This window comes from Astyanax mexicanus, chromosome 24 (assembly GCF_023375975.1).
Source record: "Astyanax mexicanus isolate ESR-SI-001 chromosome 24, AstMex3_surface, whole genome shotgun sequence".
NCBI lineage: Eukaryota > Metazoa > Chordata > Actinopteri > Characiformes > Acestrorhamphidae > Astyanax > Astyanax mexicanus.
Window position 1 is genome coordinate 18,167,856 of NC_064431.1, and position 15,858 is coordinate 18,183,713.

A 15,858-nucleotide genomic window follows, 5' to 3' on the forward strand; every position below is an offset into this window, starting at 1 on the left:
AAGCGACTTGTAGAAATAGCATTCACATTTAATGTATCCAGAGGACTTGTGGTTCCAATCCCTGTCATGCAGCTTGCCATCAGCTGCCAGAGCCCTGAGAGAGCACTTGGCCTTGGCCTTGCTTTCTATGGGTGGGTAGATGGCGCTCTTTTCCCTCATCACTCCTAGGGTGATGTCGATCAGCACAAGGAGTCTGTGAGCTGATGTATTGGAACCTAGTCGCTGCGCTTTCCTCTGAGTGCGCTGACTACTCGGCAATGTTCAAAAAAGAGGCAGTAGCTGACTTCACAGGAGGAGTGTGCTAGTCTTCACCCTTCTTGTGTTGTGGCATCATCAGTGATGGGGGATATCTTCTTTACAGAAGCGTTCTTTACCTTCTACAGGACATCGCAAAAGACAGGATCACAAAACTTGTTCCTGTCCCATGACTTTTGGCATGATTTTATCAGAATATAAAGAAAAATATAGCTTTATTTCAGAACATGTTCAGGCAGTAAGGGGCTGAGCAGTGTGCTGAACAAACCCAGAGCTTGAAAGTTGGTCAAAACAATTCAAAGGGTGGTCTGAGACAAAGATTAAACAGCTACAAGTCAAATTACTTAAACCACTTCAGGAGGTGGTATGAGACAAAGATAAAACAGATAGAAATCCAATTACTCAAACCACTTCAGGAGGTGGTCTGAGACAAAGATAAAACATAAAACACAACATAAAACATTCACTCAAACCAGTGTAGACACGTTTAAATCAGTTTTAAATCCAGTTATTCAAACCATTTTGGAAGTTGGTCTGAGACTCATTTGAGACCTTTTTTATGTAATTTCAGGCCATTTATGGGCAGTAGGGTGCAGAAAAGTGTGTTGAACAAAACCCAGAGCTTGTTGTCAGACAGGAATATAAATCTTAAACATTATCCAAAGTGCATTTTATTTAATTGTTTATTATATTAAACAAATCCTGAACATACAGTAGTCCTGTATATTTAGAAATCAATCGGGGGAACGTGTACTCGTCTCCATATGGGTCCAACTGGCTGTATGAAACCGGCAGGTTAGCTGCTCTACGACTGGCTGCTGTGCTGAGACTCGTTTGAAGTGCAGCACGCAAAAGCTGGACGTCAGCTGTGCACTTTGTTTATGCGTCTCATGCATCCAATTGAAAACAATGTGTTTGAAAGCGCAGTGGTGAATTTTCCACATTCAGTGTGAAAACAGCTTTAGGCAAATTTTCATTTTTACTCGTTAGCTTTACAGATACAGTGTCGTCTGGGATTCAAACGGGTCAGTTCAGTGAAACAACGAACATAGTGCAAAATTGTTCAGTTGAACACAGTGGTCTCTCCTGTAGTGCCTCTTTGGACAGTGCTTTTCCTCGTAGCAAATGACATCAGTGTATACAAAGTAATTTTTAGAAAGGCTTTTTTAGAAAAAAAAAAATGACAAAGGATCATGTTTTCTGTGTTAAGGCCCTTTCACACCAAGTTTATGCAAAAAAAGGTGAAAAGTTTTAAAAAATAACACACGTACAGTATCAGTTAAAAGTTTGGAAGTCATCCAGGCTATGAAGGAACACATAAGGAATCATGTAGTAACTTAAAACTGTTAAACAAACCAAAATACTCTGTGAGGCTTTTAGGTGGCTCTTATCTGGGGTGCTGTTAACTTGTGGTTTCTGGAGTTGGTAACTGATGAACTTATCTTGTGCAACATACAGGGGTTGGACAATGAAACTGAAACACCTGCTTTTAGACCACAATAATTTATTGGCCCGACGGACAGTTCTGGTGGAAACAGGAGAGTTGAGGTTCACATTGAATTCTGCCGTGATTTGAGCAGCCGTGGTTTTATGTTTTTTGGATACAATCCGGGTTAGCACCCGAAAATCCCTTTCAGACAGCTTCCTCTTGCGTCCACAGTTAATCCTGTTGGATGTGGTTGGTCCTTCTTGGTGGTATGCTGAATTACCCTGGATACCGTGGCTCTTGATACATCACAAAGACTTGCTGTTTTGGTCACAGATGCTCCAGCAAGACGTGCATCAACAATTTGTCCTCTTTTGAACTTTGGTATGTCACCCATAATGCTGTGTGCTTTGCAATATTTTGAGCAGAACTGTGCTCTTACCCTGATAATTGAACCTTCACACTCTGATCTTACTGGTGCAGTGTGCAATTAATGAAGATTGGCCACCAGACTGCTCCAATTTAGCCATGAAACCTCCAACACTAAAATAACAGGTGTTTCAGTTTCACTGTCCAACCCCTGTAACTCTTGCTCTTCCTTTCCTGGGGTGGTCCTGACAGTTTTTTTCATAATGTTTTTGATGGCCTTTGCGAGTTCTTACATTTTTTCTGATTGACTGATTTTTATTCCTTAAAGTATTTTTTCTTTACTTAGTTGAGTAGTGAATTTAAGGTTTGTCCTAAACTGACAGATTGAAACATTGCTTAATTGTTTTAATTTACTTTACTGTCTGTGTAAATCTCTGCTGTAATATGGCAGAACAACTGATCTTGTTTAGATTAGAACACAGAGGCTTATACTCTAATCATCAGTCTGAATATAAAACTGCAGAGCTGAGGTAAATATGTAGTGGGCTGGAGTTGAAAGGCCGTGCATTGAGAAGCAAACTTCCCTCACTAATATTATATATACTCCTAATAATTAAAAGAGCAGAGAAACAGAAAGAGTGTACATTTGTGAGAGCTGTACATGATGTGAAAGGGCCTTCAGGCTAGAGATATTCTTGCTGTTATCGACACAGTGGCTTATGCATAATGGCTGCCTCGTGTAACCGGCATTTGTATGTCTGTGACGTGTGCAGTACGTACAGTATGGCGCAGTACAGGCACTCAGCAAGGTCAAAATAACGTAGGCTGCCTGCATCAGTATGATGTGTTCTTGCTGCAGTGGAAAGTGGAGGCCTTCACTGGAAGCCTCCAGTAACACAGTACTGCAACGAATAGGCAAGTACGTGAACAGTTATGTTCATGATGCAGCCAGATGTTCACGCAAATGCATGGCCAAACAGCAAGTTTATTTTTAGCCTATCTTTTCAAATGAAAGAAATAAAAACAAGCAACTACTCGAGTTAGATCACCTCACCTAGGTGTCGCCCCAGTATGATAAGGCAAATGCTGATAAAAGTCCAACAACATTAAAAAAAAACACACATCCCACTTCATTAGTGATATAAAAAGTAACAAATCTTTGGTTTAAGAAATACCCAGATTATCCAAATTCAGATTCACGGTCAGCTAACCAACCTTTCTCCACAGGATTCTCAAAAAGTTCTCAAAGTGAAAAGAAAGCGGTGCATAGTCCAATCCTCCACTCAGATTGTTCAAATAAATAACAAATAACACAAAACACACAAATCCAGAACCCAAGTGTTTGTTGGAGATAAAAGCTGAACCTTTCAGGAATGAACAGAACAAGAAGGAGAAAAAAAATGGTGAGGTCCGGAGCAGTGAGCTCACAGCACGGTGAGGTCATGGCAGGATTTAGAGCGTACTTTGAGGGCCATCTTCTTGTTGTTCTTGGCCACCAGCCTGTCGAGGAAGCGGCGGGCCTTCTTGGTGATGCTCTCCTTGCGCTTGTAGAAGGAGCGGCGACGCTCGTTGGTCTCTTTACTGTCCCGCCGCAGGCGTATCTGCCTCACGATGCCCTCAAACAGTTCATGAACGTTGTGGTGCAGTGAGGCCGACGTCTCAATGAACTTGCAGTCGAAAACTACGGCGCAGGCTCGGCCCTCTGGCAAACAGAACAAAACATATATAAAAGTTTTTTTATTTTATTGGAACGATGTGATGCTGAAACATGAGATCAATATAGTAATCATTCTAGTACTATTACTGCTTATTATTATTATTAAAATTGTGTGACATTTGTTAAGGTTGAAAACTGCCTAAATGTTCTTTTACAAGCCCATTTACAACCCTGTTATTTGGTCTCATAGCTTGTAACAAGCTGATCTTCATTTAATGGAGCTTACAGCCCCTTGACATAGCATAATACTTTGTAGCAATTGGTGCTGGTGTTAACTGACAATGTTAACTGATCTAAAGTATCACCTTAGGAGACTAAAGATTAAGAACTGCCACTAGAGCCTGAGCTTAAGACAATGGTCTGTGATGTATGCTATGCTGTGATTAATCCTTTTTTTAAAGAATATTGTGGCCTCTTGATGGCCCGTTACTTTGAAATTTGGAATTGATAGTGGGTGGTTTCATTTCTAAAAGTTCCCACAAAAGGTTAAAAACTTCAAAACTGCTGTCTGTCACTCACCTTCCACAGCCACCTCTCTACAGCGCACCAGGTCACTCTTGTTGCCCACTAGGATGATAGGAATGTTCTCAGCCTGGCGGATGCGACGCAGCTGGATGCGCAGCTCTGACGCGCTCTCAAAGCTGCTGCGGTCAGTGATGGAGTAAACAATGACATAAGCGTTGCCCACCTGCATGCAGTAATCCTGAACCCACTTCTCATCCTCCTCCTGTGAACCAGAGATGAAGAACAGTTACTCACACAGTTCTTTAGAACACCTCACCAGACCCTGAGATGTGACAGAAAATAAATTAAGATCACCAGATAAAAAGAAAATTCTATAGTAAAAGAGGCTTTTATAGTAAAGCTACAGGACAAAAATGTGAAACGCATTAATACTCATTACTTAGGTAGAGGTATAGATAATAGGGTTTAAAATGCTTCTGTTGAAGTTGAAGTATCAACTCAAGCTCTTTTTTCCAGTAAAAGTGTAAAAGTCCTTTGAAAATAAAAGTAAAAGTGATATAAGGGTAAAAATGCCATTAAGGACAGAGGCTTGGGCTAAACCACAGAATCCTATTGTGCACTACCCCCCAACCCCCCATCCCCAAAACCATCTAGAGATGCACTAGGCTAGGCTCCATGTTTCAGCTGCATATATGACCATTGAAGACACCAAAGTGGTTTGTTTGTGGTGAGAACGTGATCTGGTCTTGATCTGACCCAACTATCAAGTATTCTCCTTATGTTTTTGCTAAAAAGCTGTTCAGGTGCAGTTTATTCTGATTTCTTAGCCAGATAATTACTATAGCTATGAAAAAATAGTGTCTCTGCTCCAAGCTGAGCTGTTTACACACTGAATACTGTATGTGCAGCATTCACTGTTTGCGGCCGCACAACTCTTTGCTACTCTTTAGTACTTGTTTACTACTCTGACATCTGTGCTGCACAGACTTTTTGTGTAAAAGCAGCTTTACACTGCACAAATATACGTGCTGGTCTGGAACATAAAGCCTTCTTACTGTATTTACTTTCTTGCTTCCGGCTGCACCAATCCAAAGAGACAACTTGCTTGCATGTTTTTTTTTTTGGGTGCATTTAGGTTTTTGCCAGTGTGACAAAACACTACAAGTAATCAAACCCATCAACTGATTTGGATCAGAGAAAGGAACTGCAGGTGTGAAAATGCCCTTAGGAACCCTACAGGCATTATCTTGATGTAAAATTTTTGTCATCTGACGTCATGACCTACATTTAACCTGAAATTATTGATGTTGGTGGCCAGCAGGCAAGTTTAGAGCTCCTATGGTCCAATAAGATATAGCTATTTGATGCCATGTATCGTAACATTTTGATACAATTGAAACAATACAATATATCGCAATATCAATATTGTCCCACCCCAGCTGTGTATGCCAGTATTAGCTTGTGTATGGCAAGATTAGAATGGAACAACCAAACCGGGCCAAACTGAGCTGCCTCAGCACACTGAGTGGGAGCTCTCACAGAGTGCTGTAATCAATAGCAGTGTAATTAGGTCCCAAAGCCATCAGTGTCCTCTGCTGTGTGGAGTTGCACAGCGGGGGCCAACAGCACCCTGTCCGCTCCCTGCTGGACTCCGGCCCACTCCACTTCAGCTACTGTCAATGGAGTTTGGCCAGTGGCGCTCAGTGGGATTGTTTTTCCACAACATTCACTGAGGGAAGGGCATTGTGGCCTTTAGGTGAGTGTGGTGTTTGTTGTCGACTCTGAGCTGGAGCCTCGAATTCCAGACATGTATGAATGTGCGTGTGCGGGCCAAATACTTTTGGAATATTTTTTTTTCACTTGCTGTGTAGTTTGGAAAGTAGGTTATGCTCTTTCTGATCTACAGTTGCCTGTGACGCTGCTAATGCTGACGTGTGTTTGGTGAGGTGAGTGTTATTTTGAAGTGTTATTTTAGTTTTCATACCTGCTTCTCTGTTTCCCATGTATCCATTACAACGAGGGTGGTCTCTTCTCCGTCCACCGTCAGCGTTCTCTCGTATGTGTCTTCTAAATCAGGAAAAAACAAAGAAGGTTTAGGATCACACACAATCAAAAAACAATTATTCCTACACGATGTCCAGGATTTTAGTTATTATATACACTCATTAAACATCATTAAACACTCTAGCAGCTCTGCTGTGTCTGAACCACTTCTACTAGCACAACACACACTAATACACAACCACCATGTCAGTATCACTGAGCACCCAACAATTGCATCTGCTCACGCTGACAAATGAGCAATGAAATCCCATAATTTATTTTCACTTTATTCTCGTCCCTAAACCTGCCTCTCTTCTTTGGAAAAAAACAATTCAATATCCATGGCTGATTGGCTGGCCACACACACACACACACAGGTCACAGCCTATTTCATCATATCTTCTTTTATTCTGTTACATTAATTAGCTGATACACATACAGACAGTACTAGTCAGGAGTTGTTCTGGGAGGAGTTTTGTTTGTACAGGAAAGAGATTCGGATGTACAGGGAGGAGTTTTAGTTGTACAGGGAGTTTTTTTGTACATGGAGTTGTTTTGTTTGTACAGAGAGGAGTTTCACTGTACAATTAGGAGTTTTGTTTGTACCGAGAGGAGTTTCATTGTACAAGGAGGAGTTTTGTTTGTACAGGGTGGAGTTTTTCTGTACATGGAGGAGTTTTTCAGTACAGGGAGGAGTTTTGGTTTTACAAAAAGGAGTTTTGTTTGCACAGGAAGGAGTTTTGTTCTACAGGGATGAGTTTTGTTGTACAGAAAGAAGTTTTGTTTTACAGGGAGAAGTTTTGTTTGTACAGAGAGGAGTTTCCTTTGTACAGGGAGAGTTTCGTTTGTACTGGTTGAAGTTTTGTTTGTACAGGGAAGGTTTTCGTTTGTACTGGTTGAAGTTTTATTTGTACAGGGAGGAGTTTCCTTTGTACTGGTAGGAGTTTTGTTTGTACAGGGAAGAGTTTTGTTTGTACTGGGAGGAGTTTTATTTGTACTGAGAGGAGTTTTATTTGTACAGGGAAGAGTTTCGTTTGTAGAGGGAACAGTTTTGTTTGTACTGGGAAGCAGTTTATTTGTAATGGGAGGAGTTTTGGTTGCATGAGGAGGAGTTTTGGTGCACTGAGAGAAGTTTTGTTTGTAAAGAACGGAGATTTGTTTGTACAGGAAGCAGTTTTGTTGCACTGGGAGGAGTTTTGTGTGTACAGGCAGGATTTTTGGTTGTCAAAAGAAATGAACCATAGTTTATATGTTATATTATATTATATTGTAACCATAATAAAACCAAGTCCTTAATTTAAGATTAAGATAGCTATGGGTCAACTATATAAATAGATGCTGTTGTTGATAAGACGCCAACCAAAAAGGCCCAAATTAGAACTACTGTTAATGTGCTTATCCCTTATCCCCTTGAGTGGTGCTATGTTATTTTTTCACATTCATGGCCGTGAGGAATGAGTGTGGAGTGGTGGAAAAAGCATTGAGCCATGTCTAGTTTAGGCTGATCTTGTGGCTGGTTTGACAAGAAGATGAAAACACACTCTACTTTAGGGTGAAACAGACCCTGTCCCATTTTTCCACTTTAAATTTGTCATTCCCGAGCCGTCCAAGGACTTACGACATGAAAAGATCAGAGGCTAGACATCCCTGTTCCACTTAGGCTGTGATGTGTGAATTTAAACCAGATTTAAAAGATGCTTTATCATCAGTTACAGGGTTTCATGACTCAGTGGCGTTTATCTAAATGTGCTGAATCTAATTAAACTAAATATAGTATGGATATATTTAAACTGCGTCATAATCTTCTACAAAAATGAACCTCGTCAATCCAGTGCGAATGCAAATCTCACCATCCACTTATCCGATGCTAATTGCACTTCTGATAGCATCTCATTTGGTTTGGTGATTCCAAACTGGAGAGGAGCTACTTGAGTAAGAAGCACAACTACAATCTAAAACTTGGTAGATGGTAGGCGTAGATAAATCCATAAATCCAATGGTTGGAGAAGTAATTGTAATGTAAATGCCTCTCAGAATATGAATACTGAGTGTCTGGTTACAAGACACACACACACACACCAACACCCACACACACACCCCAATTGTATGTCCAAATGTTGCAAAAACAGCAGCTTTAATTCATAGCTACACTGGATGAACTATAAAAGAAGCACAAGCATTTGCTGCATTTTATACTTAATCTTTTTAACCTTTGTGGTGGAGAAAGTGCGTGTCAAATGTCTACAGAGGTTCAATTTCCCTAGATGTGAAGCTCGTGCAGGTTGCCAGATTGACACACAGTGGCAAACGATGACGTGTCATACAATTTATAAGGTGACCAGCGTATGTATATGTTTGCAAAACATCTCTGCTCAAAACATCTCTCAAATAACCTGACAACAAAGATAGTTAACATCATGGCTTAAGAGAAGGATGCTAAAAGCTATCTCAGAGATTTTAGCTGTCAGTATTCACTGTGAGGAACACAGTGAGGAAATGGAAGACCACAGGCACAGTTCTAGTTCTAGGCACAGTAATGCAGAAGGAGACTTTTCTGCACCACAAACAGAGTCACTTGGGGCATGCTAAAGCACATTCAGACAAGCCAGCTTCATTTTGGAATAAGGTGCTGTGGACTGATAAGACTAAAATTGAGATATTTGGAGGGCGGTATGCATGGCGGAAAAAGAACACATCTTGAATCTTGTTAAAGTTCTTATTAAAGTTGAGGGTCGCATGGATTACAGTCAATATCAGCAGATTCTTGAGAACAATGTTTAAGAATCAGTGATAAAGCTGAAGTTGCGCCGGGACTGGATACTTCAACAAGACAATGACCCTAAACACTGCTCAAAATCTAATAAGGCATTCATGCAGAGGAACAAAAACAACGTTCTGGAATGGCCATCTCAGTCCCCAGACCTGAATATTATTGAAAATCTGTGGTGTGATTTAAAGCGGGCTGTTCATGCTCAGAAGAATCGTCCAAAGCACCTTCAACCAGAGGCTGTTATTTCTGCAAAATGAGGATCTGCTAAATATTGAAGTAATTTTTCTGGTGTAAGTTAGCAAACCTTACTGAAGCTCAGTGATTACCTATTGAGAAGATAAATGCCCAGCTCACCTGTTTCCTGTTTAGTGTTATAAGTTACAATAGAAAATATAATACTTATTGGTTCTTTAATTATTAGTGCAGATTTCTTTAGCTTCCCTCAGACATAAAAAAATGTCATAGGACATGATACCAGTTCTGTGCAATTGCTTTTTTGCATGTCACTGTGCTGGCTTCATTTCATATTCAAAACACAGGAAATCAGATGGACACAAACCGTGTCACTGTCCACTTTCTGGACCCCAGTGTCAATCAAGGACTAATCTGTGGAAGTTTAGGTCAAAGTTAAAATGACTAGGGCAGATTCCGTCAATAAATTATCCATAGGTCAGCGCACTAATATCTATGACCTACATCTCTGTAAGCGTGTAAGAGAATCTTGTAAGTGGATCTCGGACTGTTTCCTTCAGTGCAGTTCACAGATACAAGTACGCTGGTCAGGAATGCTGTCTGTATTGTTTGTAAAGTCCCTGTGTTTGTACTGTAGGTACTGTAGGTCAGACAGAGCCTAAAACAGGGTGACAGTATTTCACACTGAACTCAATGGGCCAGCCCAGGCTGATTCTGGATGTCCTTTAAAAGCGAATCCTCTCGCACCCCCAGGACACATGACAGGAAGACAAGCTGCACAATTGATGGGTCTGACAACAGCTCCCACAGGTCTATTGTGATGAATTCAGTTGGCTTCTGCCCTGTCATAATCTACAACCAAATCTGGCAGTGTCCCAAAGAGTGCATGACTCGACATTAAGAGCTGGAAACGCGCAATGGAACAAACAAAGTTTCGGACTCCTCAGGGCTTATAGATCAGCATACTGTATGTGTGTATTAAATCAATGCTGCCCTACAATTAATGCTCTCAGATCAATCACTACACGTAAAATGATGGGTTCAATCCATCAGTCAGCATTCTGCAGAGGTTAACCAAGGTTATTATAGTCATGTGACCTGGCTAAAATGTGCAGTACCAGTCAAAAATTTAGACACACCCTACACATTCATTGTTTTTTCTGATTTATTTTTGGTTATTTCCTAAATTGTACATAAATACTGATAACAGTGATAAAAAATAAGAATTAACACGTGGAATTTTGTGGTAAAAAAAAGGGCTAAACAAACCAGAATGTTTATTTCAACTTGGTTTAGGTCAGGTGATTGTTAAGGACATACACTTCTTTGTTTTCTACATAATTCCATATGTGTTTTGGCGACGGAAAACGCAGGTGCACCACTGAACCACAAATGAACCTAGACCACAGTAAATCTTTAGAGTCCATTCCTATTTCAGCTATGCAGGTACACCCGTTTGATAAAAACACACACACGAACGTGCTGCAGCGCGCAAACCTGACTTTTACCTCAACAATATACAGAATAAATAATAAAAAACATTGCTGTTCACTTCTATAACACATCTTCAAAGTATCCTCTATTAAGACACACAAAAGCTCCACACTGTTATGATATCAACACACCAAAGTCAGAAAACATCTGGCTGTTAAAAGGAATGGAAAATGTCACATCACATTCAAAACACATGATTAAGTAAGAGAATTAGTACGTGCCTTTTGCATGTTTTGAGCATTAAGACACACCAACATATCCTAAATCCAGCTGCTTAATGTGAATTGACATCTTACTTATAGATCCCTAAAATAAGGCCCTATGACTCCAAATACCTTTAGGTTTGAAAACACTCCTTTTAATGAATGCATGCCACTACTTTAGGCTGCAGCCATTGCTGAAACATATAAAACACAAACACAGCTTGTCTCGTACCTGTAAAAAATGGCAAGTAGATTAGGATTTCTAGCCTATTGGCACTCAGCTCTCAGTATTAAGCTGTGGAGTAGTAGAACTCTCAGTCCTTCTCTCCCTCTCTCTATCAGTCTTTCTCGTTCTCTCTTTCTCAGTCCTTTCCTTTCTCTCATTCACTCAATTTTTTTCTCTCAATCACTGTCTCCCTCTCCCATCAATACCTTTGATTTCAGAAGAAACAGTGAGTAAACATTTGTCTTAAAACTTCTGTCTATGTAGTGTAAACAAATTTACTTTTAAAAGTTATGTCAGGCATTCTGCCAACTAACCTAACTATTAACCTATCAGACTTTTGGCTATATCAGTGTTTTAGGCAGACAGTTTTTATATTTTAGCTGATGAGTGTATACGTACAATCGTGTACAAATCAATGTTACCCACCTCCTATGTGATGGTGTGCATCCTTTTCCTGTATTCCAGCGAATATGCTGGCGAGGCTGGACTTGCCCACGCCGTGGTCTCCTAACAGGACTACCCGGTAGAGACACTCAGCTCCAGAGCTGTCCGACTCCTCAGAGTCTGAGGACCAGTTGGCCTGCAGGTGGACGTTCTTGTCCCCAGGTTGATAGGAGGCAGACTGGACGAGTGGAGGGTGGCGGGACTCAGCAGGCAGCGTTCTCCCTCTCGGCCCAGGCTGGTGAGACGAGGGTATTGGAGTGCTCGCTCGTCTCCGCAGCGCTTCCTTACCCTCTCTCTCCGTGTTCAGCGTCATTTTACGGCCGTGTGCATATCTTTACACAGTAAGCAGAAACACACAGTACATACAGTCTGTTAGCACAGCTTAGACCTGCAAATATCTAGATTCTATATTTTACAATTACATTACCTACAGTACCAATCAAAAGTTTGTACACACCTACTCATTCAATGTTTTTATTTATTTTTTTCCCAACATTGTAAATGAACAGAGTAAACTTAAGTGTTAAACTAACCAAAAAGCATTTAGGTGCTCCTACCTGGGAAGCTGTTAACTTGCGATTTCTGAGGATGGTAACTTATCCTGTGCAACAGAGGTAACTTTCTGTCTTCCTTTCCTGGGATGGTCCTGATGAGAGCCAGTTTTATCATAATTTTATGATAGTCTGCACTTGAGGATCCTTTCAAAGTTCTTTACATTTTTTGGATTGACTGACCTTAATTTCTTAGACATACGTTCTTTACTTAGTTGAGTAGTTCTTGTTATAATATGGATTAGAACATTATTCAAATATGTCTATTCACAGTATGCCATCTTTACCTCTTCACAACACAACTGTTGCTCTCAAACACACCAAGTGACAAGTTCTTGACACGTTCAGCACAGCTGTTAACTGAAACCCATTCCAGGTGAAAACTGCAAGATGTGCAAAGCTGCCATCTAAACAAGAGGTGCTACTTTAAACAAATATTCTGGTTCATTTAACACTTTTTAATGTTCACTAAATTACTGCACGTTCTTCTTTATAGCTTGAATGACTTTAGTATTAATTTGACTTTAGTATTGAAATGTTCTCCTGAATGCCCCAGCAAGCATCACAGTGGATTTTGTTTAATTCCATTACCAACTCACCTGATTTACCATTAAACATTGATTTACCAAAACAGCTACTGATATGATGAGAACGATAAATAATACAAGACTCAAAAAGGAGAACTTTATACAAGTTTTAATGAAGACAATGATGTTTATTATATTTAAATGATATTTCTTTAGTTTTTATTACTTATGTCTAACTTTTTTTTACAGCGCCTTGTATTATGTGTTAAATATTTCTGTTAAGCACTTTGAATTGCCTCTACGTGTGAACAGTGCAATAGAAATCAACTTTGCCTTGCCTTACTGCCTTAATTCAAGTTAATAGTAATTAAATAGCAAACAAATAGTATATGACATTAAAACTGACGTTCTTAAACCACTTTTCACCTTTCGAATTGCTAAAAAACGTTTCAAGCTCTGCCTCATGAATCTGGTCTTTAGAGTTAAAGCTGCGACTAAAAAATATATAAAATATATATATATTTTGCTTTAACTCTTTAACATCGCAGGATAATGTGCAATGTCACATAAGGCAAATTTGGGCAAACTCATCAGGCATTTTCCATGAAATATCACTAGAGGTAGGTTATAACTATAACCGTATTAACTGCTCAGTTGGACTGGCTAAGTATGTCTCCAGACCTAAACCCAAATGAGCATCTGTCTAACATCCACCAGCACTGTGATGTCTTTATGGAGCAGAGGAAATAATTAAAGAAGAAATTTGTGCAGTTTAGGTACATTTCATGCACAAGAAGGTTTATTATTTTATTTGACTTTATAATAACTCAGTACATTATTTAAAGTCATGGCATTTTTGAAAGAAAATCTTTTTAAAATCAATTTATTTTTGATATCACAATATATATATATATATATATTGCAGAGCAGCAAAACTCACAGTGTCAGTGTTTTTTAATATCGTGCAGCCCTGTTTACTACATAATTTCATATATGTTCTTTCATAGATTTACTGTCTTCAATATTAAACTAAACTGTTGTAACATGAAAAAAACTGAATGAAAAGTGTGTCCAAAGTTTTGACTGTTCTAAACTTTTGTTAATAATTTAAATTATGTGTAAACAAAATGTGAAAGTAACGTTAACACAGTCGGATGAATCAGTGAATTACTCAGATTTACTCACAGGTAGAGCCATGTGTGGGCGCGGGTGGCAGTACGGGGTCAGCCGGGGCGGTGAGGTGAGGTGGACCGGGGGCAGTAGCTACTCCTCCCCGCTCTGCTCCATCCCCAGCGCGGCGCTCCAGTCAGCTCCGACCGCGGCGACTGTCACGGCTGGACCCGGTGAGCTCCCAGATTTCACCGCCTTCCGGTAACTTTTCCTCAGATTTCAACGGGTTTCCGTCAGACTGGGTTGGTTTTCTGTCAGATTTACCTCAAAATATCTGCTTGTATCTCAGTTTTACCTCAAATTTACCTCAGAATTTCAGCTTTTCTCTCAGTTTTACCTCAGAATTTCAGCTTTTCTCTCAGATTTACCTCAGAATTTCAGCTTTTCTCTCAGTTTTACAAACAATGTCTGCTTTTATCTCAGCTTTACCTCAGAATTATAGTTTTTCTCTCAGTTTTACCTCAGATTTGAGCTGTTTAGATAAATTAGTTAAATCCGGGCTCTTCTCTTAGTGAGCGTTACTGTTTGGTCGGTTTTCCCCGCTTTTCCCTCACCTTCGGCCGGAATTTACTTCAATTTTACCGCCTCAGGCTCTTCTGACCGCACCGGTTGAGTCCGGCTGTGTCTCTGCGGGTCTGGCCGCGGGTCTCGCGCTCCTCTCCGCCTCTCCCGCGGTTTTGTTGTCGGTTGGAAGCTCCGCTGTAACGTTAAACCCCAGCAGTCATAGCAACAGCCCGCAAAGTTCCACAACTCTGTTAAAAATGCAGGAGGGGAACCAGCGGGGTGTTCTCTCTCTCTCTCTCTCTCTCTCTCTCTCTCTCACTTATTCTCTCTTTCATTCCCTCTCTGTCTCTCTCTCACCCACTTATTCGCTGTCTCTCTCTCTCTCTCTCTCTCTCTCTCTTTCTCTCACTCCTCTCTCACACACTTTCTATCTTCACCTCTCTTACTGAACCTCTATATACCTCTCTTTCTCACTTATTCTCTCCCTCAGTCATCTCTCTCCATCTCTCTTTCCATCAGTCCTTCTCTCTCTTATTCAGTCATTTTCTCATTATCACCCTCTTGTTTCCATCGCTCTCTCTAAACACTCAGTCTTTCTCTCTTTCAGCACTTTAAATGGCTTTTCAGTGTCACTTCAGATCTCAGCTTCAGCTAAAGCTACAACGTAACTTACACTGTCGTATTACGCTGTCATACAGTCATGGCCGACAATGTTGGCACCCTTGAAATTTTCCCAGAAAATGAAGCATTTGTCCCATAAAATTATAGCAATTACATGGTTTGTTATAGACATGTTTATTTTCTTTGTGTGTACTAGAGCAACACAAACAAGCAGAGAAAAAAGGCAAATTTGACAAATTCAAGTTCAAGCTGTCCCGCAGCCTCAGGGTGCATCATTAACCTTGTAGGTTGCTAAAGATGGTCCCATAAATGCTTGATTAATGATACATCTGGAGACTGGTCAGGCCATGGAAGTGTTGCAACCTGGAAGACATACCTGGAAAACAGGAATTCCCTTGTCTTTTGTTTCACTACTAGGGTTGATCGACTTTTGTATGTGAAGGCTTCCCAGATCATCACAACTGGAGTTGGGGCAGTGTGTGTCAAGCCTTACAGTTTTTCCCAAATGTGTAAACGCATTTCTAAAAACTTGGCTCAGTTTCTCAAAACTCTAAACACAAACTGAAAATTATTAACTCCTTTGTTGAAACTCTACAAATCTCCAGCAAAACTGATTCCTTCCACCAAAACAACACACACAGCTATTTTATGCTCATCTCTTATAGAGCATCAAATAAACACTGACCAGATAAATTCAAAGCACTGTTATCAGAAGTATTTGGTTCTGTTTTTGACTTAATGAGGCCGCTGTACAAATTCAAATGCAGACAAGTCCATGGAAATATGTTGGTTTTCTGTTGTTTTTATTTATTTGGTGTGGTGTAGGACCCCCCATTTACAGTACTACACAATGTAAGCTATATTTACTGTATGTAATACAG

At 40.2% G+C, this 15,858-nt stretch overlaps 1 protein-coding gene across 3 annotated transcripts; it reads right to left on the reverse strand.

The window, feature by feature from the left end:
• Positions 1-908: 908 nt before the first annotated feature.
• rem1 (RAS (RAD and GEM)-like GTP-binding 1) lies at positions 909-14,996 on the reverse strand. 3 transcript variants are annotated; one of them, XM_049471864.1, is made up of 6 exons: positions 13,868-14,996; positions 12,162-12,250; positions 11,587-11,936; positions 6,217-6,299; positions 4,287-4,494; positions 909-3,752 (listed from the first exon to the last, which is right to left on the reverse strand). In XM_049471864.1, exons 3-6 carry the CDS (start codon positions 11,915-11,917, stop codon positions 3,475-3,477), a joined length of 900 nt encoding a protein of 299 aa, XP_049327821.1. In that variant the 5' UTR covers positions 11,918-11,936; positions 12,162-12,250; positions 13,868-14,996; the 3' UTR covers positions 909-3,474. The 3 variants fall into 3 exon arrangements, with proteins under 3 accessions (XP_049327821.1, XP_049327823.1, XP_049327822.1); XM_049471866.1 differs by lacking the exon at positions 12,162-12,250 and having other exon boundaries at positions 13,868-14,147; positions 14,190-14,993; XM_049471865.1 differs by lacking the exon at positions 12,162-12,250 and having other exon boundaries at positions 13,868-14,158; positions 14,190-14,993.
• Positions 14,997-15,858: the final 862 nt, after the last annotated feature.